The sequence below is a fragment of the Pan troglodytes genome, chromosome 3 (genome assembly GCF_028858775.2).
Source record: "Pan troglodytes isolate AG18354 chromosome 3, NHGRI_mPanTro3-v2.0_pri, whole genome shotgun sequence".
Lineage (NCBI taxonomy): Eukaryota > Metazoa > Chordata > Mammalia > Primates > Hominidae > Pan > Pan troglodytes.
In genome coordinates, this window is record NC_072401.2 from 50,117,897 (window position 1) to 50,144,331 (window position 26,435).

At 36.7% G+C, this 26,435-nt stretch overlaps 1 protein-coding gene across 3 annotated transcripts in view; it reads left to right on the forward strand.

Annotated features, from left to right (window-relative positions):
- ANTXR2 (ANTXR cell adhesion molecule 2) overlaps nt 1-26,435 on the forward strand; it is a 159,937-nt gene that overhangs the window by 49,005 nt on the left and 84,497 nt on the right. For all 3 annotated transcript variants that reach the window (XM_001145172.6, XM_009447677.4, XM_009447676.4), the window contains exons 11-12: nt 5,440-5,518; nt 15,678-15,773. In XM_001145172.6, coding sequence (XP_001145172.2) covers nt 5,440-5,518; nt 15,678-15,773 — 175 coding nt within the window. The remainder of the gene's footprint in view (nt 1-5,439; nt 5,519-15,677; nt 15,774-26,435) is intronic.

Genomic DNA, 26,435 nt, shown 5'->3' on the forward strand with positions numbered 1-26,435 from the left:
TCCTGATGAGCTCCAAATTTCCTGGCAAGATCTTTTTACTAGCTTTAAGTCTGCTGTCCAAATGCCTGCTATCCAAATGTCTACAAAGTCACTTGGATTTTCTACAGGCACCTTAAACTTGGAGGTCCCAAATTAAACTCAGATCCTTCTGTTCAAACTTGCTCCTTCTGTGTTCCCTATGCAAGACTGCCCACCTACTTGTGTAAGACAGAAACTTTGAGGTCATCCTTTTTTCTTCCTCCTCACCTCCTACATCCAATAAATGTCCATGTCCTTTTTATTCTAACTCCTAATATGTCTCAGTTTTTGTTTTCACACTAACCTCATTGCCACTATTTTAGTTCAATTCTACTTTGGTACTTATTTCAAGTACACTGAGACTTTCTTAACTGGTCTTTCTACTTTTGAAATTTATTCTTCAGACCCCTGCCTTACACTGTAACAAGAATGATATTTGTAAAACACATTTCTAACTATATTTCTATCAAACTTAAAACTCTTAAGACGAATTCCAGATGTCTAAAGATGGCATCCAGGGACTCAATGATCTTTTCTCTGCTCCCCTTTTCAACCTGGAGCCATTTCATTCTTACTCTCACCCTCTTTTGTTGCTGGAGTACTGAATCACTTTTACTGCCTTGACTGTTCTGTCCCTGTCCCTTTCTTGCCTTCCACCCTGTCGGAGTGCTCCATCTGCATGGACTCCTTTCTAATCTCATTTCCTAACTTCTGATCATTCTTTAAGCTTCATCCTGTAGTCGACTTCCTGCAGGAAAACTTTGCTAATGCCTCTATGCCAAGGCCAAGTCTGTTGAATCTCCCACACAGCCCTCTAGAACCCCTGTGCCTAAACCTATTTTATTAATATCTCATTCTTTTGTAATTGTTTACGGGGCTTCCTTTTATTTACATTGTAATTTGTATTATTTGTTACTGCAGCCATTTTACCAAGTACAGCCCAATTATCATTGCTACTACAATCAATTAATAAATACTCATTTAATTAACTAGTAATAAAATAAGTGACTGATTGAGTGATTTTATTGGCAAATATTCCTAAACCAATTTGGAGTGTGATTTTAGGCCTGAGGTTTAAGCACAGAGCTCAACATAGCTATAATGTTGGATTTAATCAAGGTCATGTTTTATAACAGGAAGAATATAGCATTGACAAAATTTTTTACATGAAACTGCCTGACATTATATAGTAGGCATTTTTTGAACAATTTAGCTTACAATATTTTTATATGGCGGTGAGCAGAATAGAAATTAAATTAAACAAAAGGTATTACATAATGATTTTATTGCTTCTATATACATTGCTTCTTAGCTTGGATCTAAAAGATTTATTAAAAAGTACCTTGATATTCTGAATAATCCATTAGACAAATACTCAGGTGTTAACAGTAATTTATGGAGTACCTGTTGTGTCCCAGGTATTGTGTTGTATATTTTATGTATATTATTTTACCAAGCTCTGTTCCTTAAAACAACTTTGAAATAGGTACAGTTATCCCCATTTTACAGATTGAGAAATGGAAGATTAAAAATGGAGTGATGAGCGTTCAAACTCAGGACTCCAGTTTCGCCCAAATGCCCTTTTTCAATATTATTAGATCCTTGGGGCAAATAAAAATGAACTGCTCTCTTGCCTCCCATATATGTTTGCAACTAAGTAAACACAATGTTGTTTTAATACATTTTCGCCCATAAGAAAGCCTCTGTTACTGAGCGTATGGCTTCCACTGTCAGAAACATACTAACTAGAAGTAGAAGTTATGTAGGAGTAGGAATAACAATCCATAGATGCTAACAGAAATGACCTAAAATATGACAGAAAACACTAAATATGTATAATTGACTCTTGAGGCAAAGAAAGCTTACCGAATTTGGTTTGCATTACAGTGGGTGGTTTTCTCAACCTATGCCAGAAAAGGAGTAGCATAGCTTTAGGCAAAGGCTCTAGCTTAATGATGGTGCCAGTACCATACCAATAATTTCAAAAATGTTTTTCTAAAGAAGCAGCAAAGTTTAAAAGCAGATGTAACTGTGTTTTTCATATTTGCAACTTTTCTGAAAAATTTTCACAGAATACATATATCTATACACACATATTCATAAATATATATTCACAAGTAAATATATTGCTTCAGCATATAGTAAATGCCATTCTAGTTAACCATTAGAAATATGTGAATGTAGTAAAAAGCTAGAAGATTCCAATGAAACTCATGCTAATGAGAGAAATTTAAATATAAGACGCTAAAATACATGTGGAGGATTAAAGTAGTATGTTGTAGAACTGAAAGCATTTTGAGTACAGAGTCAGTGAAGTCCAATATTTGGACAAGTTACCTTTATAAGCTTGTTTCTTCATGGGCAAAATGGAGATGATGCTAGTGCTGACCTCAGTAGGTTGTTGTGAGAATTAAATGAGAAGATGAATTAATGTGTCTGGTTCTTAGTAAGAAATCAACAATTGCCTGTAATTATGAGTGGTGTTTATGGTTACATTTTGATCACGCTGCTACTACTACTCTCAAAAAGAGGAAGATATTCTTGTTTCAGTTCCATACATCATATATCATCAAGTGGATTTCTATATCTGCGGAGAATTAACTCAGTTTTTTTTTTTTTTTTTTTTACACCAGCCACATTATACTAGAATGAGATTTTCGGAGAATGCAGTTATTTTTGTCGGTTACAAGATCATATCAGCATGCATTTCTACTATAGGAAAGAGTAAACTTTGTTTTAAAATGACATCTTCTGTTCTCATTTCATTTTTTTAAGCATTAAAAGTTTGAATGTTTCCTTCATTAATTAGAGAACTTGTTCGTTTCTGGTGAATTTTAACTGTCAGATTATAAACAACTTCAGTCAATGTCTACTGATCCCTTAAAGTTGAATCAGTAAGATTACCTGCAAGAATCACATATTATTATGAATGAAAATTATCTTTCCAAAAAATAAAACCATGCCAACATGTCAGATGATTCAGGCCACATTCTTTAAAGTAGAGGAATTAAGAACTAGGGAAGACAATTTTTTATTTGATTATGCTTAGTCATTAAAAAAACAAAACAAGGCACCCATTTCTTCAGAATGAGCAATTAGGTTTAAGTTTTCTTTCTTAATACGCCACTTGGCCTTCTGTGTTGGAATAGTTCAGAAGTATAGTTAATTAGATGTAAACATCCAGAATTCTTATTCTTTTCTGGATTTAGCTAAACCATCTTTTTTTTTTTTTTTTTTTTTTTTGAGATGGAGTCTCGCTCTGTCACCCAGGCTGGGGGTGCAGTGGTGTGATCTCGGCTCACTGCAACCTCTGCCTCCCGGGTTCAAGTGATTCTCCTGCCTCAGCCTCCCAAGTAGCTGAGATTACAGGCACATGCCACCATGCCCAGCTAAGTTTTTTGTATTTTTAGTAGAGACGGGGTTTCACCATGTTAGCCAGGATGGTCTCAATCTCCTGACCTCGTGATCTACCCAAAGTGCTGGGATTACAGGCGTGAGCCACTGCGCCCAGCCTAGCTAAACCATCTTTTTAAACAAGATGCTTTGAAGTAAATACTTTACACAGAAATATTTTAATAGAAGTATTTCTATATTTTGATTGAATTTAGCTTGAACTTTGCCAGAAATATCCTTCCCAGTAGCTTTCTTGTATGAATCCAAACCAAATAGCACATTGAGAAAAAAAAACACATTAAGGACTTTGATTTCATCATTTAATCAAGCCTCTCTGATATAATGGAAAGAGTTCAAAGTTAGAATCCTAGCTGTATTACTTTGGGCAAAGTAATTAACATTTCTGGGCCTCCTGCCCCCCATCTGTAAAACTGTGAAACTACTATTTACTTCAAGGGCTATTGTGAAGGGTTGAAATAGATAATGCCCATAAAATGCCTAGGATAGCATCTGGCAATGGTAAGAATTGAATAATATTTCTCATCTCCCCTTTCTGTCAACAGCTTGAGATTATTTCTGGGAGTTTGTTTTTTGTTTTTGTTTTTGCTTTTTTTTTTGACAGAGTCTCACTGTGTTGCTGAAGCTGGAGTGCAGTGGCTCAATCAGAGATGACTGCAGCCTCAACCTCCCAGGCTCAAGCGATCCTCCTGCCACAGCCTCCTGAGCAGTTGGACCTATAGGCACATGCCACCATGCCCGGCTAATTATTTTTATTTTTATTTTTTGTAGAGATGGGAATCTCACTGTGTTGCCGGGGCTAGTCTCAAACTCCTGGGTTCATGCAGTCCTCCCACCTCAGCCTTCCAAAGTGCTGGGACTATAGGCGTGAGCCACCATGCCTGGCCTGTGGATGGATGGCTTTGATTTGTTTGAAAACCAATTATATGATAATATCCTTTGTAAACTATTTTGGAAAAGAGCTCTTTCCGTACAAACCCTCTTGTCATTTTTTTCCCTTTTGATATCTTGTTTTAGTTATTTTTATAATAAAAAATTACTAACTCTAGGCTAATCCCAAATAATCAATCTAAATTAATGAAATTTTAATGATTATTACTTGTTTTATAATTTGAAATCATATTTTCAAAATAAGAACTATATTTTAACTATAATATTTCTTAGCCAGGGACAAAAATTATTATCTCTTCTTTGTACCTTTGTCGGGATATTTTAATATCTTTGGACCATCTGCAACAAATACCTGCAAATAAATCTTTCCCCGTTTCTTTTCTTTGTTGCTGTCTTTCATATTCACTTTCTTTATATTTTATTTTTGACTGGTTTATTGCTTCCAGTTTTATATTCTTAGTAGTAATACCTAGAGACAGAGAAATAGGCTAAATGGGATCTAAAGCTTTTCTTTCTTTGTAGGTTTTTGTGAACCTGAAACAACCTTGGCATTTTTCTGGATTTAGAAATTTCTTAATGCCTGTATTTCTGTTACTACTTTGTAAAGAAACAATTAGTCCACTTAATAAGTTTGCCTGACTAATAAGTAAAGACTAGAACTAAGGAAGAAAAAAGCTGGCATAATTTACCAAAAGCTGTGACTCTTACTCTTTCCTTTTTTTTTGAGACTGAGTCTTGCTGTTGTCGGCCCGGGCTGGAGTGCAATGGCATGATCTTGGCTCACTGCAACCTCCGCCTCCCAGGTTCCAGCAATTCTCCTGCCTCAGCCTCCTGAGTAGCTGAGGTTACAGGGGCCCACCACCACACCTGGCTAATTTTTGTATTTTCACTAGAGATGGGGTTTCACTATGTTGGCCATGCCAGGCACGGTGGCTCATGCTTGTAATCCTAGGACTTTGGGAGGCTGAGGTGGGTGGATCACCTGAGGTCAGGAGTTTGAGACCCTTACTCTTTAAGTATGTTTTCTGGCTGGTTTTGAATTACATAAGGAAATAAAAATCTCCTACTCCTCTGATTTTAAATGTATATAAAATTATTGTTTCTTCTTTTCTTTTTCAGAACTCTTGATGTTTCAGTGAGCTTTAATGGAGGAAAATCTGTCATTTCAGGCTCATTAATTGTCACAGCCACAGAATGTGTAAGTAAAAGTTTGCACAAAGATTATCTTTTAAAAGTAATTCCATCCAGAAATAATCTATGGATCTTTGGTGTTGTTGCATACTACAATAAAGGAGATGCAAACAATAACATTGGAGACCATTACAAGGAAAAATTTTGTATAGAATTCGTTTTGGGTGGCATTGCTTTTTTTTATGTTGAGCTCCCTTTTTAGGAACTTTAAGGTAGTATGCATTTGATTTTCATATTTATAGAATTTAAAAGGCATATTTGAAATCAAAATAAGGTAAGATAATAATTTACAAATGAAGCACTTTTTTTCTTAAAACATTAAATATAGAAATTATGTTTTCTGTTAGGAAGGTTAGATTACAGTATCTAAACATTTATCATGGTTTGAAATCAAATTATTGCATTTTAATATGTGACTTTTTTATTTTGTTCATTTAAAATATTGGTGCTTTCTGAATGAGAAAGTTGACTTTGGCAGCTTGATACTATCTTAATTTGTAACCACATCGAATATATATTTTGAGATTACTGATTTGCATTACCTAAATGCAGTATTTTGAAATATAAACTCCATTCAGTAGACATTTTCTTCCTTTTATTTAATTTTGTGGATTTATAGAAAGTTTCAATATTATATTATTGCACGTGGAAACGGGCAGCACTAAACAGGAACAACCACATGGTTATTATTTCTAAATATATTTTGTAAAAAATATGTAAATCAAAGCAAAAAAAGAAAAATTCCTGCCCTCCAAAAGACCAAAATCCTAAACCTAAACATTTTCTCACATCTCACAGTTTCATTGTTTTATATTTTGATTTTGATCTACTAATTCAAGAGATACCCTTCCAACAGAAAACAAAACAAAACAATTCAATGTTATCTGTATAGAGGTAGTTGCATTTCTCATTGTAAGACAATGCTTCAGGTAAAAGGAACATCATATGGACCCTTGGGTCATTTTTTAACTCCTTGGATAAGTCTTTACCAACACCTACTTCTATTTTGAAAATAGCTAGGTTTTCTGTTTTTGTATTTGTGCTTTTTGGGGAGGGTTTTTTTTCTCCCATTTCTAGTGCATGTTGCAATCTGTAGATTTTGTGGATGTTGCAGTTTGCTGGTTTTCTGGTCCCTCAGGATGTGGTTGAAATTACAAATATTTGTGGTTTGTAGTTTCTCAGTGTTTAGCTCACTGAAATGGCATTCCTTCCTCATCCTTATTCCTATTCTACACCTACAAACTGTCTTTTTCTTCCTTTCTTCCATGCAAGCAGGAAAACAGGTCTTTGTTCCTATCCTATAACAATGCATGATTTTCACATGCAAGGATGCTGAGGCTAAATGACTCATCTGGGATGTATAGGTTGTGTGCTTTAAGGAAGACTTTCTAGTTCTTGCTCCTGAGTGAGGGTAATATGACTCAAGATGGTTTAAGAGTGGGGAGATTTCAGAAAAATGATCATTGATGTGTCAGTGATGAGGTAAGGGGAAAGGAGCAAGCTGTAACAATCAAGAAGGGGTCAAGATGATTCTCCGTAAGAAGGAAGGCTTTGAGCAAAGACTTGAAGGTAAGGGAGTGAGGCCTGCAGACCATCTGAGGGAAGAGTGCTCCACACAGAGGGAGCAGCTAGAGCAAAGCCTGAGGTGACAAGTCTCTGGCAAGTTTCAAGAAGAGCAACCAGCCAGTGTGCTGGAATGGAAGTAGTCAGGGAGAGTGGGAGCCTCTGGATAAGGAAGAGAGAGTGGCAGGAGCAGGGCAGATCCTGTAGGGTGTATAGTCATTGCCAGGACCTGAGCTTTTCTTCTGAGTGAAACAGGAAGACCTTGGAAGGTGACGTGATTTGATTCACTGTTTTGAAAGGATCACTCTGGCTGCTGTATGAAAACAGACTTTGCGAGTAGCAGCAAACGTGGAAACATCAAGCCCAATTCTGTGGCTATTGCAGTAATGCAGGAATCCTTCCCCACCCAGAGGAGGGTAGCCCCACTGGGGTGCTCAAATTGGAGATGGTGAGAAGGGTTGAATTAGAATATATTTTACAGGGGAAGTTTATGGGATGCCTAGACAGATTAGGTGTGGGATGTGAGATAAAGAAAGAAATTAAGAATAGCTCCAAGTGTTTTTGCCTGAGCAACTATTAGGTTGACGCAAAAGCAACTGTGGTTTTGCCAAATAGAAGGATGAATTGTCATCAGGCACAGCAGTTTCAGAGCAATGAGGAGTTCAGTTGTGGTGACGTTGAATGAGGGATGTCTATTGGACATCGCAGTGGAAATGTCAGGCCCCTGAATATGCAAGTCTGGAGTTCTGAGAGAGGTCTGGATTGGATGTACAAACTTTGGAGCTGTTAGTTGTTGACAAATGGATGGAATAAATTAGGCAACAAAATTTCACATAATATTTACTGGGAAATAGTGGCTTCCAGGAGCTTAGAGCAAGAAGGGAAAGAGTACCAGAGAAAGGTTTTATGCTTGTGGAGGAACTGAGACAGACAGGGCCTTGAAGGGAGACTAGGATGTCGGCAAAGAAAGGGGATGGGGAGCATATTATAGAGAAAGAGCAAACAGGGTGGGGATGTGTTGACGAAATTGAGAGGAGATGCATTTGACTGGAGTAGAAATAAGTGGAAGGAATTCTTGGAAATAGAAAATGTAGACCAGATTATCAACAACCTAAGAAACCGAATTGAATTTAGAGTTCATCCTACAGGCTGTGATTCCCAAACTCTACGGTGTTGAAATGAAAAAAGGAAAGAAAATGGATTATATTTTTCATATTATTAGATTTATTCAACTTGAAAGAATTCTTTTATTTTAAAATTGTTCTTTGTCCTATTTTAATTTTAAAATATCCTTTGATTGAGGAAATACACTTCATTTGTCAGGACCGACCTCTCCCTCCTTTCCTTTCCTTTCCTTTTTCCTTTCCTTTCCTTTCCTTTCCTTTCCTTTCCTTTCCTTTCCTTTCCTTTCCTGTCCTCTCCTTCCTTCCTTCCTTCCCTCCCTCCCTCATTCCATCCTTCCTTCTTTCTTCTCTCCCACATTCCTTCTCCCTAGTCCTTCAGTCCTTTCTTTTCCTTCCTCATATTACTCTCCCTCCTCCTGCTTCTTCTCTTCTTTTCTCTTTTTCCTTGTATGCTGTTATTTGGCAGAATTATTAGCTGGCAAGTTTATGTGAGCAGCTTTTTTTTTCAGGTTTTATTGCCTTGAGAAATCACAAGGTCTGACTCCAATAAATAATAATATGGTTTTAAAGGGCTTTGGACACACATGTGATGGTGAAACATACTATTTTGGGAAGATTAAATTAGTAATGACATGTAAGAGAAAGGACAGGAAAAGAAAAGGCACAGAGAAAGCTTTTAGGAAACAAATGCTAGAACATAGGCATAAAACTTTAGTTTCTAAATTGACTGATGGTGGTAGAAATAGTCCTAGAAATAGCCATATAAATTGTATTAATGAAGAAATCCATATTATAAAGTGACTTACTGGTGGTTATGGGGGAATGTTTCATTCCAAAATATTGAATCTCATGGGCTGGAAGAATGATGCTGCCATTGGAAACATCCAAAGCGAGAGGTAAATCTGGAGATCAGAAGAATTTTCATTGTAGTCATGTTATGTAAGTGAGGTTGGCAATGTCAAGCGGGTACTTGTAGCTATAGCTTCACATCTCGTGAGTGATCAGGGCTGGAAGTAAAAATTTAAGTTTTGCTTTTGCTGAGGTTGTAGGAAGGGGAAGAAAAATGGGACAATTTAGAGTTAATATCATTTTGAAGTGGGGAGGAATACACAGAGTCAAAGACAAAAATGCACTGGACAAAATTAAACAGGCAAAGAAGACCTTGTTCAAGACTGTTGCAAGAGGGAAGAGTGAATTTACCTGTGATGAAACAAAAGGTTGGAGAATTTTCAAAGCTAGGGTGGTGGGAATTATAGGCCACCAGTATCTGCTAATTGACCTTACCTAAAGGAAAAGTAAACTTTCTCCTACTTTCCTAATAGGAGGTAGTGCTAAAACTTGGAGCAAGGCACCACTGATGTTAGGTTTCTCCGCTTCTACAGAGACCGTGTGATAGGGGCACTATCTCCCTTGATGATTACATCTCAAAGGAATGGCTCCCAGGGCCTTGAGAAAGACAGTCCTCCAAGGTCTGTAAAACTGCTCAGAGTTAAAGGAGATTTAAATGCTTTTCAAAAGGCAGAGAAATATTTTGTGATTACAAGTTTTTATTTATTTGTTTATTTATTTTATTTTTTTTGAGACTGAGTCTTGTTCTGTTGGTAGGCTGGAGTGCAGTGACGCCAGTTTGGCTCACTGCAATCTCTGCTTCCCGGGTTCAAGCAATTCTCATGCCTCAGCTTCCCAAGTAGCTGGGATTACAGGTGTGTGCCGCCACACCCAGCTAATTTTTGTATTTTTAGTAGAGACGGGGTTTCACCATGTTGGCCAGGATGGTCTCAATCTCCTGACCTTGTGATTTGGCCTCCTCAGTCTCCCAAAGTTCTGGGATTACAGGCGTGAGCCACCTCACCCGGCCACAAATTTTTAAAAGTAGATTCTTAAAGAAAAGGGAGATCCAAGACCCACAGTCAGAAGAAATCTGATTTGATTGAAGTTTAAAGTTTAATCAAGCAGAAGAAATAGGTAAGGCTGTCTTGATGAATAGAGTAAGTGAAGAAATAAGAGAAAGAACTGCTTAAGACGTGGGAAGACCAGACACCGAATGAAGAAGACAAAGGAAGATAGAATTCCAAGGTGAAGAGAGGGCAGCAGTACATGCCTGGGGGAGGCCAAGGTGAGCCAGGGCTGAGAAAATGTCCGAGGGGTCACCGGTGATCTCCCCGTGTCTGCCAAGGCTGATGACTTGAAGCCTTCTCTTTCTTATGACTTTTATTATTCCACTAGTTATTACAGGATAATAAATACTATAATTCAATTTTTCAGGTTGACAGTAATTATAGGAAAATTATTTTTCCTCCTTAAATTTAACCATTGCCTTGTATTTAACCTCAAATTCCTGTTGCCTGTGGTAGTGATATTACCATTCCATAGATATGAAAAGTGAGACTTGCGCTGATGAGATGCACCTGCTGATTTATGCATGAAATATCTATTGAAAATAGAAGAGTATAGTGGGTAATACTATGATGAATACCTGGACCTTGGATTTAAATGATATTTAGTCTTTCAGGCATATTTGCATATGGTGAACAGGTGAAATGTAGTTAGCGATATTGCTCATTGTGAGGATAATGCTTTTTACTTGCTCAGGCATTTGAAAGCCAAACAAAGTAGAACACTATTATTCTAGTCATTGGTTAGTCCTTGTTAAAATCTCACAAATAAAGAAGCTCCTCTGTATGCTTCAGGAACATCCAGGGCTCAGTCCTATTGAGGCCTTAGGAACTGAGCTGTGAGTTCCTGTTTGCTTCTGGGCCTTTCTTACCAGCCTTGAGACATTGATGGCAGGGCTTGTGCTGTGCTTATTGCCCGTCTCCCACAACTGGTCCTTACACAGAGCAAGTGCTCCAAAATTATTTCCTAAATGAATGATTGAAAGTAACCATATATCTAGTTTAAAATGGGGAAACTAAGTTTTAGATTTAAGAGATTTAAGATTAGAGTCTGAGGAGGGTTTGTATTTAGACAATCCTTTATGTTCATCTCTCCTCAAAAGATCTTTAAAATGGATCTCTGCTTTTAAAAACGTAATGGAAAGATGTCCTTTTTTTTCTCTTGGAATCACTGATCTTCTGACTCTTTTGCAATAACAATACCAAGAACCTGTTTGCTGAGCATGTATTAAGTGCTAGACGCTGTGTTCAGCTCTGCTGTGTATGTGCTAAATCCTTTATGGCTTCATTTAGCACTCACAATCCAAGAGGAGGCTGTTCAGATTATGTTAATTTTACAGATGAGAAAACTGAGGAACAGGAAGGTACCTCCAACATTCAGTGCACTTTTATCCAAATACATTAGAAGGTACTTCTTCTTATGTGGACCCAGCCCTCAAAGAGGTGCATGGTTTGATGAGTGTAACAGCAGGTGGTTTCAATCCTTACCGTCCCTGCAAAAGGGATACTTGAAGCCTGGAGGCTCTGAAAGGTTGTTACTTGCCCAGTTTTGCAGTCTGATAAATGCTATAATTGAGAATTGAACCCACGTCTGTCTCCCCCACCCCCTGACTGAACACTTCCACAATTTGCCATTTTAAACCAGATTCTACATTGATTTATATAGGACAAGGGTTGGCAAATTTTTCCTGTAGAAGGCCAAATAGTAAATACATACTTAAGGCTTTGGGGGCCATATGGTCTCTGTCACAACTACTTACCTCTACCATTGTAGTGCAGAAGCAGCTATAGACATTATATAAACAAATGGCTGTGTTCAATAAAACTATGTACATTGACAATGGAATTTCTTGTAACATATTCTTCTTTTGATTTTTTCAGCTTTATGTAATACTGTAAAAAAAAAAAGGTATTAGCTTGCTGGGGTCTTACCAAATAGATTGGCTGGATTTGACTCTTGTACCATAGTTTCCTAATTCCTGATATCAAATATTCCAAAAAGAATCCAGTAAATGAAATACTTATCTGTTTCATGACTCTGTTTTCTTTCCCTAACTCTAAATTCATGAAACAAAATTGTGGAGACCCATTTTCCCCGTTCTGTGTCTGTTTCATTCTAATGTGGCTGCTGCGAATTCACTATTTTCTAGATAGATTGCAGTAATAACAACTAATGCTCTTTTGAAACTTTCCAGTGATTCCTCTGTCCCATAGTTATGTTGCAAGGGCAGCAGTCACCCTGATTTGTTTTTATACCTCTATGATTCTCTTCACTAGAATTTTAGTTATATTTGGCAGAATAAAGTTTTTTATTGTATAACTTGCTTTTAGTGAAGAAAAGGAAATTAGATGCAGATGACACAGTCCCTGAATACACTAATCCCAGACATCAGCTCGGTTAACTGGATACAAATTCAGGCTTTCCCATTGTGTTTGTTTTGATAGCCAGAGCCACTATCAGAGCAAGAAAGATGTTAGTCATGAAAGAAAAACAGTTTCATTTTGCCCAAAACTTTATAAACATATTGGGGAAAGGTGGAACACTACAGAATTCAGTCCCGTAATCAGATACCATGTTGCAATCTATGGACTTAAGAGTCAGATGAAGAAGAGTATGAAACTAGATTTGATTACATATAGATCTATATCACGAGCAAAACTAGAAGCTTCTCAGTTTTACATAGGCATGCCTCTCTTTAGAACTGAAAAAGTTCTAATAAATATTTATTACTCAAATGTCATTTTTCTTAAACAGGGTAGAAATGTTCTTGGCATGCCAGGGTCTTACAAAATAGATTGGTTGGATTTGACCTTTGTGCCATAGTTTCCTAATTCCTGATATTGAATATTTCAAAAAGAATCCAGTAAATGAAATAGTCATCAGATAGATAGATGACAGATCGATAGATAGATAGATAGATAGATAGATGGCAAGACCAGGTTGCATTTTCCCTGACCCTTTTCCCATCATGTTTGGCTTAAATATATACTAGGTCTGTAGGTCTTTAGAAAGTGCATAATTTATTTTTAATGAATTTATTTAATTTATTTTTTTGAGATGGTGTCTTTCTCTGTCGCCCAGGCTGGAGTGCAGTGGCATGATCTTGGCTCACTGCAACCTCCGCCTCCCGGATTCACGCCATTCTCCTGCCTCAGCATCCCGAGTAGCTGGGACTACAGGCGCCCACCACCACGCCTGGCTGATTTTTTGTATATTTAGTAGAGATGGGGTTTCACCATGTTAGCCAGGATGGTCTCGATCTCCTGACCTTGTGATCCACCCACCTCAACCTCCCAAAGTACTGGGATTACAGGTGTGAGCCACTGTGCCCGGCCATTTTTAATTTTTTTAAGACAAATCTTTGCAATCAGTTGATATGATAATATTGTAATAATAAATTATATTTGTATCTGGAGATGCATAATATTTTGTCAATGCTACTAACGGAGGCTTTTTTTAAGGGAAAAATAAAAAATTTTAAGTATCTAGCAGGGCTAGCCCATCTACTTTGTGTTCTGTCAGTGCAATTTTCTGATTTTCCTGTTCTTGGCACATGCATAGAAGAAACAAACTAACCACTAAATTTTTAGCAGTTTCATGGCCTCTAGTTGCATGTCCTTATTTCTGAACATGGGTGTGAATTCTAAGAAAAGGGGAAACCAAATGTTCATAGAGCCCTTTTGAAAGCTGTATAGCACAGCCAAATGGTGTGCCATTTCTATGAGTGCTGTGGCTGGATCCTCATGTGGGAAAGGTCTGGTGAGAAATGTATTCCTTCTGTACGTGGACAGTCACAGATAGGGGCTGTCTTACATAAGACCATATTTTTGAAGGTGAGATCAAGATTTATACGTTTGACAATATTTCTCCCATAGGGTACCACAGTTTTCCATGCGTTTCTATGACATCCTTTTTCCATTATATTCTTGTTTGCCTAGATTTTAGAGCTTAATGTGTTTGTGCCTGTGGATGGTAGCTGATTTATTCATGAATATTTAGAATTTTGTAAAGAAAGATGCACTTTGGAATGTTCTTTCTAAGAACAGGCTACTTAGGTATTTGCCTGAAAATTTCTATAAAGTATTAGTATTAATCTTCTTTCTCTTTTGCTCTTTTTCTTTTCTTCCCTGAATTTTTTCTCATTAAAAAAACCCCACAAAACAAAACATTATTACTGAGGATCCTAGGGATTAGGCATTTGGGAGATACCCCTTGTTCCCTTGGAAACTGTTTGTACAGTAAAAGTTCAGTAAACATTCTTCTTTGTATCCATGTCTTTTGCTGGTTTTTTTCTTTAGAGTTCATTCTTTCAGTAAGTAGTTTTTTCTTTCTTTCTTTCTTTTTTTTTTTTTTGAGATGGAGTCTCACTCTGTCTCCCAGGCTGGAATGCAGTGGTGCAATCTCGGCTCATGGCAAACTCCACCTCCCGGGTTCAAGCAATTCTCCTGCCTCAGCCTCCTGAGTAGCTGGGATTACAGGTGCCCGCCACCACGCCCAGCTAATTTTTGTATTTTTAGTAGAGATGGGGTTTCACTATGTTGGCCAGGCTGGTCTCGTACTCCTGACCTCGTGATCACCTGCCTCGGCCTCCCAAAGTGCTGGGATTACAGGCGTGAGCCATTGTGCCTGGCCTCAGTAAGTAGTTTTTAAATGCCAGACATGGAGTATACAGTGCTAAGTAGGCTAGATGTAACCCCTGACTTCCTAGAGCTCACAATAAACCATGGTAGAAAATATAAATTAAACAAATAATCACAAAATTCATAATTTGTTGCATCGTGATAAGTACTAAAGATTAAAGTATAGAGAAATATGAGTTGTTTAATCAAAGGGGCATTTTATAGTCAAAGGGTCCAAGGAAGACTTCCATGAAGTGACTTAATATGAGCCCTGTAAAATGAGTAGGTGGTTTTTATATGAAAGGGTTTAAGAACAGAGCCCAGAGTAGGTGCCTGAAGGCTGGAGGAGCTCAGTAGTTAGGAAGGGAAAGAACACCACTGTGGTTTTTGTGTAGGTCATATTTCAGCTTCAATGAGAGAACATCTGATTTATGAATGCATGAGATTCCATTCTTGCATTGATGTGTATATACCATTTCCCAACAAGAACCATTGTTGGTTTGTCATCTACTTGATATTTTTTTTAAATATTCATCTTATTATTTAACTACATGCAATAAATTGTGTTTCACCATCAAAAAGTCTGCAGGATTCTGCCTAAATTCTGCCTATGGGTAATTTGCTTTGAACCAAAATAATCCTTACATGAAAGATAGAGACCAGTCTAATCCTGATTAGTGATTTTTCCTAAATTCCTTTTAGATGTATTTGTAAAGAATCTGCAGCATTTTGGGAAAGTTTTTGTTTATTATTGCCTGTCACAACAATATAACATAAAACATAATATATATTAAATAGAAGATACATTTGTAGAATTTCAAGAAATTAAAATAATATAGTTAAAATCTAGTTTGACATTATACTTTCTGAATTATTTTCTGGTGTTTCCTTAAAATATATATACATTTGGAATTTGACCATAAGCTGTGCTGACTGCTTTGTTTTTGCTTTTTGCCTACTTTAGTCTAATGGGATCGCAGCCATCATTGTTATTTTGGTGTTACTGCTACTCCTGGGGATCGGTTTGATGTGGTGGTTTTGGCCCCTTTGCTGCAAAGTGGTGAGTAAGAAGGATTTACAACTCTACTTAAAAAAAATTAGAAAGATGTAAAGTAAGGTCTGAAATATGAATAAATGCCATGTTAATAACAACAAAGTTTCAGTTTGCAAAATGAAATTTAATTGTCTTCACTACTATAATAAATTCTAGAAAACATGCAGGTCAGTAAATATTTATTTAAAAAATTCATCTAAAAAGCACTTTTAAATCAGGTTTGTGGGAAGAGGAGGAGAGAAAAATAGGGGAGGTAGTTGGGATAAAGGGTATTTTCATTCAAGTGCAAGAGAAATTCAAGTAAATTGAATGATGTTTTCTTTTGGGTTCATTGAGAGGAGTTGATAATTTGTCAGTTTTTTTAAGTGCTCATTAAATTATTCGTTTCCTCTTTGAAGGGTCTACCATTTCATGACCTTCTCTGTTTGCTACTGAAAAATATTTGTACAGAAATTAGTCATGCACAATTGTCAGCATATCTGTTAAACTGCTACTTTTGGAGTAATGATGAGGAGTTTCAGTTTGTGTCATTTTTTGTGTTTGTATAAAGCCTGTGAAAGAATATGGGTGTATATCAGTTATCTATTGCTGCTGTAACAAATTGCCACACGTGTTGACTAAAAGCAACACAAATTTATTATCTAACAGCTGTCTAATCACAGCTTTCACATGAGTCTCACTGGGTTTACCTGGACTAAAATGTGTTGGAAGGGATGTGTTTCTTTCTGAATGCTCTAAGGAAGAAGCCATTCCTTTGCCTTTTCCAGCTTCTAAAGGCTACTCAGATTCTTTGCCTCATACCCCCCTTTCTCTATCTGCAAAGCCAGATGTGTTGCATCTTTTCAACCATTTTTCTGTGTCACATCTCCCTCTAACTCTGAACCCAGCTGGGAAAGGTCCTCCAGTTTTAAGGAACCATAGGATTAGATTGGATGCACTTAGCTAATCCAGGATCATCTCCCATCTCAAGATCCTGAACCTTAATCACTTCTGCAAAATCCCTTTTGCCATTAAGATAACATATTCACAGTACCAGGTAATTAAGTTATGGAGATGTTGGTGGGGGGTATCATTCTACACATTTCAAGCAATCCAATTTAGATTGTTCAGGTTTCATAGAAAAAAAATTATCTTAAGGAAGCCCTCTTCCAAATCATGCCTACTATTTATTTTGAGAATATTCCTTTTATTATAAGCACATTGTGTAGAACTTAATATTGTGTAGCTCATGGTAATGTTTTACATAATACTGCAAGACTGCCTTTTCCCGCCGCTCTCGTGTTTGCTGACTGATTTCATCATCCTTGCAATTTCAGATGTGCTTTGTTTTAGCCCTGCGTTTATTATTAGTTGTACTTCAGTTTGCTTTCATGAGGCAACTTGACAATCCTTTATCTCAGAGCAGTTGGCCCATGGAGGAGGCATAGAATTAACTCAGATAACAGTAGAGACAAGACGCATCCTGTCTCTTTGCTGAACTAATCAGTTTCCTGCCATAGCAATTTATGCTCAGTTTCCTGTTGTAATCTTGATTATCTAGTTATGGCTATTTTAGGGTGGCTAGCATTCTTGAGTATCACATTAAAAAGCAAAAAGATGCCCTAATGTAATTTGTGCTCCTTGGTTTTTTAATTTAAACTTTGCAGTGGTGCATTTCCCCTCCTTTTTTTAAATTATCACTTTGCAATTTCATTTAGTATTGACCAGAGGGCTCAGAAGTGTCAAAGTGTATGATTTTTAAAAAGACATATGCAAAATGAAATGTGCTCAAATATGGGTTTTGACTGTCATTTTGGATATTAAGGAGAGGAGCCAATCATCAGGTGACTAGATCAGAGACTAGATACATGGTACTCTAAAGCCTTGGACTCTACAGATCTCAAATCATGGAGTTACTTTCTACGAGGCATAAAGGGAGCCCTTTAATGGTGGAGTATCAGGATGTCAGAAAGGCTTCCCATCCTCAGAAACATCCCAAATGCTTATTAATTTCCTGAACTTATTTAATAGAGGAAACTTCCTTTATTTTACCCTTAGAAATATAGATTAAAAAGCAATTAGCCCTTATAAGTTCATATAAGTATGAACTTATATTTATACCTACATATAAGTGAATGATAGCAAACGTTTTCTAAAGTAGATTTTAAAGCAGGAAGAAAGGAGAGGTGAAATTCTGAATTCAGCCCTTGGCTAATATTGATTATCTAGTAGGTGTCAGTACTGTGCTAGGAACTGGGGATACAAAAGTGCTTCTAATATGATATGGAAATTCACATTTTAATATGGAAACATAGAAATGTGTGCAAATAAGTGTAAATGGAAGGTAACTGAAGTCCTAATAGTGGCGTGTGTAAAGAACAGTAGAAACGTAAAGGAGGAAGGGTTTGCCAAGACTAAAGGGAGCATTTCAGAGAAACCTGACTGACCTGATGACTCCCAATTCAGTTCTGAGTCATGAATAAGATGTTGACAGTTCTTGAATGACATTTCAGACGAAGTACATGTGGAATCATGAGTTATTCTGACATGTTTTCAGAAGTGCTAGGCTGAGACCTACTGTGCTAGGTGAATGATGGTTTGGATTTTGGCATGAACCCATAGGGGAGGACCTCCTATGTCTTGTAATAGAAAGTCTGATCTCTTCCCTGGGATGAAGAGAAGCCACTGGAGATATTCGTTCAGTCTAATTACCTGAAAGAAACTTTGCTGGCTTCACAGTAGTGCTAAAGTCTAGTCCTGGCAAAAATTATTTAAGACTGTATCCAACTGAGTTCCGTTAACAATGGAAATGGAAAGGCAGTGACAGATATTGCACCTTCAATATAGCCAGAACAAAGTACTTCTAACAAAGTATAGATAGCTGGAATCTCAAGCTGAAATTAAGTGAGCTAGAGAAAAATGAAGACGTGATGTAAAAAGGAGGTAGTGTGACAATAACCTTGTGGAAAAGGATCTTGAGTTTTCAGAGGGTATTATAGTACAATCGCAGGGTGTTTATCTTATTTTGTTTCTTTTAGGTTATATATTTGTGTAATGCTGAAATTAGAATGTGACCATTTAAATAATTCTTAGTAGCGTTAAATTATTGGAGATCAATATGACTTTGACTGTCATTCCTAGCAATGAACTTTTTAATAGAAAATGAAATTTATCTATTTATCAGCGTGGTGTTGTGCAAATTTCTTTTTGCTTGAATGTGTTTTAAGAACTAGTGGCAAATATTTAAATCTAATCTTTCAACTGAAACATGACTAAAGAGCTTAAAATAACTATTCTCAGGCACATTTATGGTGTGTCAGCTATCCACCTCCATGAGCATCGTATGCTCAGGAGCTCTTATCAATACAGAGCACATGGAAAGAAAACTCCCTGAATAGAAATCTCAATATCTGTCACATATTCTTCATTCAGTCATTTCATGTTTTATAAAATGCCAAAATATGAAATATTAAGTCATATTTTATAACATGATTGAATCACTCATTATCCAGAGTTTAAAATCTCATAGACCTCTAATCAATGAGTCAGTGATGACAATTTTACTTATATTTTAGACAGAGATTCTCAGGTTTTTTTTTTTTCTTTTTTCTGCCTCAACAGCAAGTCTTTCAGAACAGTGGCTGTCAGGTTTCCAATGGTGGTAATTCTCCTGGAGAGGAAGTGGGTTTGGGTAGACTGAGGCAGCTCCAGAGGTCATGCAGTTTGAAAAAGCCTCCTTCAATAAAGTGAATAAAGATTCCTAAAGACATGCAGGTCTCAATCCCTGGAACCTTGTAATGTTACCTGATATAGCAAAAGGGACTTTACAGATGTGATTAAATTAAAAATCTTGACATTATTCAGGATGATCTAGATGGGTCATAAATGCAGTCCAAGCCTTATAAAAGGGAGACAGAGGGAGATTAGACTATAGATGGAAAGAAGGCAGTGTAACCATAGATGCAGAAATTGGAGTGATGCAGCCACAAGCCAAGGAATGCTGGCAGCCACTAGAAGCTGGAAGAGGCAAGAAACAAATCCATCTCTAGAGCCTGCAGGAAGAACCAGCTTGGCCAACACCTGATTTTTAACCCTGTAAGACTCACTTCAGACTCCAGACTTCCAGAAGTATAAAAAAAAAGTTTCTGTGGTTTTAAGACACTAAGTGTATGATAATTTGTTATAGCAGCAAGAAGAAACCTATATTATCTCCTGAATTTTCTGATATTCCCCAGAGTTGGGGAATTTTTATGTTTTCAGACAAACTCATTACAAAAAAGAAAAGAAAACAAAAACCCTGAACTTTTTATTATTTTATTTTATTTTTTTCATAATTTTTTTTTATTTCAAAAATGTTATAAAAATGGAATCATACAGCATGTAATATTTTGAGACTGGCTTTTTTTCATTCAGCATAATTCCCCTGAGATCCACCCAAGCTTCTGTGTGTAGTCGTAGTCCACTCTGTTTTTACTGCTTCATAGTAATTAATGGTGTAGATGTACCACAGTCTGTTGAATTATTCACCTGTTGAAAAACATTTAGGTTGTTTATAGGTTTTCCCTATTATGAATAAAGCTACTATGAACATTTATGTACAGGTTTTTATATAAACTTAAGTTTTCATTTTTCTAGGTAAATGCCATCTGTGACTCCTGAGTTATAAAGTAGTTGTATATCTAGTTTTATGGGAAACTGCCAAACTGCTACCCAGAGTGGTGGTACCATCTCACATGCCCACTAACAATGAATGAGTGATTCAGTTGCTCCTTCAGATTTTCAGCATTTGGTGTTTTCTCTATTTTTATTATTGCCATTCTAATAGGTATGTAATGATATCTCATCGTGGTTTTAATTTGAGTTTCTATAACAGCTAGTGAGGAACATGTTTTCGTGTGCTTATCTGCCATTATTTGCTTATATCTTTGGTGAAATGGCTCTAAATGTATTTTGTCCATTTTCTTTTTATTTTATTTTATTTTATTATTATTATACTTTAAGTTTTAGGGTACATGTGCACAATGTGCAGGTTAGTTACATATGTATACATGTGCCATGCTGGTGTGCTGCACCCATTAACTTGTCATTTAGCATTAGGTATATCTCCTAAAGCTATCCTTCCCCCCTCCCCCCACCCCACAACAGTCCCCAGAGTGTGATGTTCCCCTTCCTGTGTCCATGTATTCTCATTGTTCAATTCCCACCTATGAGTGAGAATATGCGGTGTTTGGTTTTTTGTTCTTGCGATAGTTTACTGAGAATGCTGATTTCCAATTTCATCCATGTCCCTACAAAGGACATGAACTCATCATTTTTTATGGCTGCATAGTATTCCATGGTGTATATATGCCACATTTTCTTAATCCAATCTATCATTGAGGGACATTTGCGTTGGTTCCAAGTCTTTGCTATTCTGTATAGTGCTGCAATAAACATATGTGTGCATATGTCTTTATAGCAGCCTGATTTATAGTCCTTTGGGTATATACCCAGTAATGGGATGGCTGGGTCAAATGGTATTTCTAGTTCTAGATCCCTGAGGAATGGCCACACTGACTTCCACAATGGTTGAACTAGTTTACAGTCCCACCAACAGTGTAAAAGTGTTCCTATTTCTCCACATCCTCTCCAGCACCTGTTGTTTCCTGACTTTTTAATGATTGCCATTCTAACTGGTGTGAGATGGTATCTCATTGTGGTTTTGATTTACATTTCTCTGATGGCCAGTGATGGTGAGCATTTTTTCATGTGTTTTTTGGCTGCATAAATGTCTTCTTTTGAGAAGTGTCTGTTCATGTCCTTCACCCACTTTTTGATAGGGTTGTTTGTTTTTTTCTTGTAAATTTTTTTGAGTTCATTGTAGATTCTGGATATTAGCCCTTTGTCAGATGAGTAGGTTGCAAAAATTTTCTCCCATTTTGTAGGTTCCCTGTTCACTCTGATGGTAGTTTCTTTTGCTGTGCAGAAGCTCTTTAGTTTAATTAGATCCCGTTTGTCAATTTTGGCTTTTGTTGCCATTGCTTTTGGTGTTTTAGACATGAAGTCCTTGCCCATGCCTATGTCCTGAATGGTAATGCCTATGTTTTCTTCTAGGGTTTTTATGGTTTTAGGTCTAACGTTTAAGTCTTTAATTCATCTTGAATTAATTTTTGTATAAGGTGTAAGGAAGGGATCCAGTTTCAGCTTTCTACACATGGCTAGCCAGTTTTCCCAGCACCATTTATTAAATAAGGAATCCTTTCCCCATTGCTTATTTTTGTCAGGTTTGTCAAAGATCGGTTAGTTGTAGATATGCGGCATTATTTCTGAGGGCTCTGTTCCGTTCCGTTTATCTATACCTCTGTTTTGGTACCAGTACCATGCTGTTTTGGTTACTGTACCCTTGCAGTATAGTTTGAAGTCAGGTAGCGTGATGCCTCCAGCTTTGTTCTTTTGGCTTAGGATTGACTTGGTGATGCGGGCTCTTTTTTGGTTCCATACAAACTTTAAAGTAGTTTTTTCCAATTCTGTGAAGAAAGTCATTGGTAGCTTGATGGGGATGGCATTGAATCTATAAATTACCTTGGGCAGTATGGCCATTTTCAGGAAACCCATCTCACGTGCAGAGACACACATAGGCTCAAAATAAAAGGATGGAGGAAAATCTACCAAGCAAATGGAAAACAAAAAAAGGCAGGGGTTGCAATCCTAGTCTCTGATAAAACAGACTTTAAACCAACAAAGATCAAAAGAGACAAAGAAGGCCATTACATAACGGTAAAGGGATCAATTCAACAAGAAGAGCTAACTATCCTAAATATATATGCACCCAATACAGGAGCACCCAGATTCATAAAGCAAGTCCTGAGTGACCTACAAAGAGACTTAGACTCCCACACAATAATAATGTGAGACTTTAACACCCCACTGTCAACATTAGACAGATCAACGAGACAGAAAGTTAACAAGGATACCCAGGAATTGAACTCAGCTCTGCACCAAGCGGACCTAATAGACATCTACAGAACTCTCCACCCCAAATCAACAGAATATACATTTTTTTCAACCCTGAACTTTTTATAGGGTACAAGCAATTGCAAAATAAGAGGCAATGAAATATTCTTTAAAATATTTGCAGTGTTTGGTTTTTTGTTCTTGTGATAGTTTACTCAGAATGTGGGAATTGAACAATGAGATCACATGGACACAGGAAGGGGAATGTCACACTCTGGGGACTGTTGTGGGGTGGGGGGAGGGGGGAGGGATAGCATCGGGAGATATACCTAATGCTAGATGACGAGTTAGTGGGTGCAGCGCACCAGCATGGCACATGTATACATATGTAACTAACCTGCACAATGTGCACATGTACCCTAAAACTTAAAGTATAATAAAAAAATATTTGCAATGGTACCAAGGCTATTGAAACCAATATGCATCCTTTAAAATGAGAATAACCCTCTGTTTTGTAACTTTGAAGTTAATATGCATAATGCTTCATATACTGAGTAGAATTTACTTACTATCTTAGAGCAACAAGGGATTTTTGGAAGAGACAGGTTTACAATTTTCAGAAGTGCCTCACGCATATATGTTATTAGAATCATTTGACAACAGAGATCCATGGACAGCTTCCTCAGGGGTGATATGATTTGCTAGAGGAGCCAGCACAGTTTCATTCATATTCAGATATTGAACTATTGAACCTCTTAAAAGCTAGAAATTGACCTTCACTCTATGGAGGAAAGCAAAGAATTTGAACATTTGACTAATTACTGTGTCTGTGAAACTATGATGTTTACCTGGTTAGCTGTACCAGTTTTATATCAGGAAAAAGAAACATGTCAAAGTCAGAAACATCCCTTCTATGATGTTTTATATTAAATTTTTAGCCAAAATTCTTATAACATTATCCTGTCAGGTGAGCAAATGTTACCCTTTTGGTGATGCTTAAGTAAAATTACAATTAGATAATGATTTATGTATTATTTGTTTAAAATCTCTCTCCCCTTATAGACTAATAATTTCAAGAAGGCAGGTACTGTGTGTATTCTACCTATCATTGTAAACCAGGCATGTTGCATGGTGAATACTTATTATTGAATGCATCTTCTTCACCTATCCCAATTCTTAAAATTGAGAAAATTGATATTGCTTTACTTGGAAATCAAATTCAAAATAGAGTACCTTTTTGCTAGTTATAGTAAAAAATTCTGTCAATTATGGAGAAGTATTGTGCTTGAGGAAATTTATGATACAATCAGTCTTGATATAATTTTCATTGACTTCATTTAAAATTTGTTCCTCATAATATATATACAATGGGAAATGTGGCCTTTGTAATCATTTTTAGTAGGAACTAAGATACAACTACATAAGAATTTATTAATTATAATGAAACTCTGAAGTAGAAGCAGTTCAACTTTTGTCTAGTTGCTGCTACATATACCCCACAGGGATGCCTCACCTAAGAATTGTGAACTTATGTGGAAAAAAATATATATCTTTCTTTTTTCTTCTAACTGAAATTTATCATTTTTGTCATTGATTTTTTTACCCTGCCCACAAAAATATTAGCAGTTGTGAAAACTGTCACCAGTAGCAATCACATGTATCCCATATCATATTTATAGTTGCTCAGATTTTTTTTTGAGTCAGGTTCTCTGTCACTCAGGCTGGAGTGCAGTGACATGATCATAGTTCGCTGCAGCCTAGAACTCCTGGGCTTAAGGGATCCTCCTGCCTCAGCTTCAGCCTCCCAAGTAGTGGGGAATATAGGCATGCACCATAACTACTGACTACTATTCAGATATCTTTGAAATGTGTTTTACAGGCATTGCTACTTTAAAATTATGATAGTTTCTAAACTTATTACAAGAGCTTATTACTTAATGAGTTAATAAAGAAACATACATATTTCCATATCTCATATTTTAAAAAATAAATTTGAAAATTACATTTCAATATGATTGGGGTCCTTTAAATTCTATACATTTTAATTTAGAATAATTATTATGGGATAGATTCACCAGACTGCTAAGGAGCGGTGTAGTAGTCCATTTTTACACTCCTATGAAGAACTACCTGAAACTGGGTAATTTATAAAGAAAGGTTTAATTGACTTACAGTTCTGCATAGCTGGGGAGGCCTCAGGAAACTTACAATCATGGCAGAAGGTGAAGAGGAAGCAAAGACCTTCTTCATGAAGAAGGAAAGAGAGGCCTAGTAAGAGGAGGGGAAACTGCCTCATTAAATAATCAGATCTTGTGAGAGCTGACTATCATGAGAACAGCATGGGGAAAACCGCCTCCATGATTCAGTCACCTCTCACCCAGGTCCCTCCCTCAACACGTGGGGATTATGGGGATTACAATTCAAGATGAGATTTGGGTGGGGACAAAGAGCCAAACCATATCAAGGGGCATATAATAAAAAAGATTAAGGAAAAACTCCTGCCATAGAAGATCTGGTCAGCCAAGATGCTTTTAATAAGAGACTATTTTTAAATTTTAAATCTTTCAGTTCATACTGAAGAGTCTTTTCAAGAATGACAGAGAGATGTGATGTAATCTAAATGTTGCAGATAGTGTCCTCTGTGTGCGTGGGCTTTCCATACAAAAGTATAAATCTAAACCAATGATATTTGGAGACCTTTATCTAGCAAGCCTTATAAAAAAGGAGCCTCATGTAAATTTGAATATTTAGGCACTACCATTAGTGAATGATAGATTGTGTTGAGTTTTCAAACTGTTCCATGAAGGGAAGAGTTCTCATTTTTTGTGAGGTTATGTCTTAACATCTGTTTAAGAGTCTGTATCCTGTTCATTGTGTATCCTTCCTTATATCCATCCTCTATAACTGCCTTTCTTTAACAAAGCCGTCATCAGCATCCTGTCTTTTTCCCTAGGTTAAAAAGGCAGGAGGCATTAAAACAAAACTTATCCTGTTTTGAATTGTTAGTGACATCAGAAATTATGGATGTTTTCATCATTGTTTAGATTAGGGGATATTTTGAGTTAAGAGCAAATTTGTTTTACTAATCAGGATAGGAGAAATGACAGTCCTATAGTTGCATAGTTTGGGGTAACCAGACAGTCCAGATGAATTACAGATGAGGTGGCAAACAAAGGCTTTCTGTAGTGTTGTCAGTTAGGTTGTGTTATATAGCTGCAACTAATACCTGAATATGCTGAAAATGACAAATGTTCACTTGCTTTAGTGTCCTTGGCCAATGTTCTGCAGCCTCAAGGGAAAATTGCAAATTCATTTTTCTTTAGTGCATTTAAGACGTTACATAAAGATCTCATAGATCTTAATTTAAAATACCATTTACAAATGGTCTTTTTTATGTTTTTAAAGCCCAATTTGCCTATAAGTTAGTTGATCTCACGCGATGATGATATGTCTAGCTGGAACTCTATAGAATCATTTTGTTAGCCAGCAACAGCTGTGCTGTTCTTTTCTAAATAGTAATAATGCTGTACATTGCACTTGTTTTTATTGTTGAGGAGGGCTCCTGGTACCTTTATTGAGGTACTTTGAGAGTAGCCTGATTTCTTTTTTGGAATGCACAATAAAATAGAAGTAATTTAAATTTTAATATACCTTCCTTACACCATTAATTAAAATGATTTATGTTTGGTTGCCTTCTTGAAATAGAGTGTGATGTTAGGTCTTTCATGCTTTCATGGTGATGCTTTCCAACAGAGC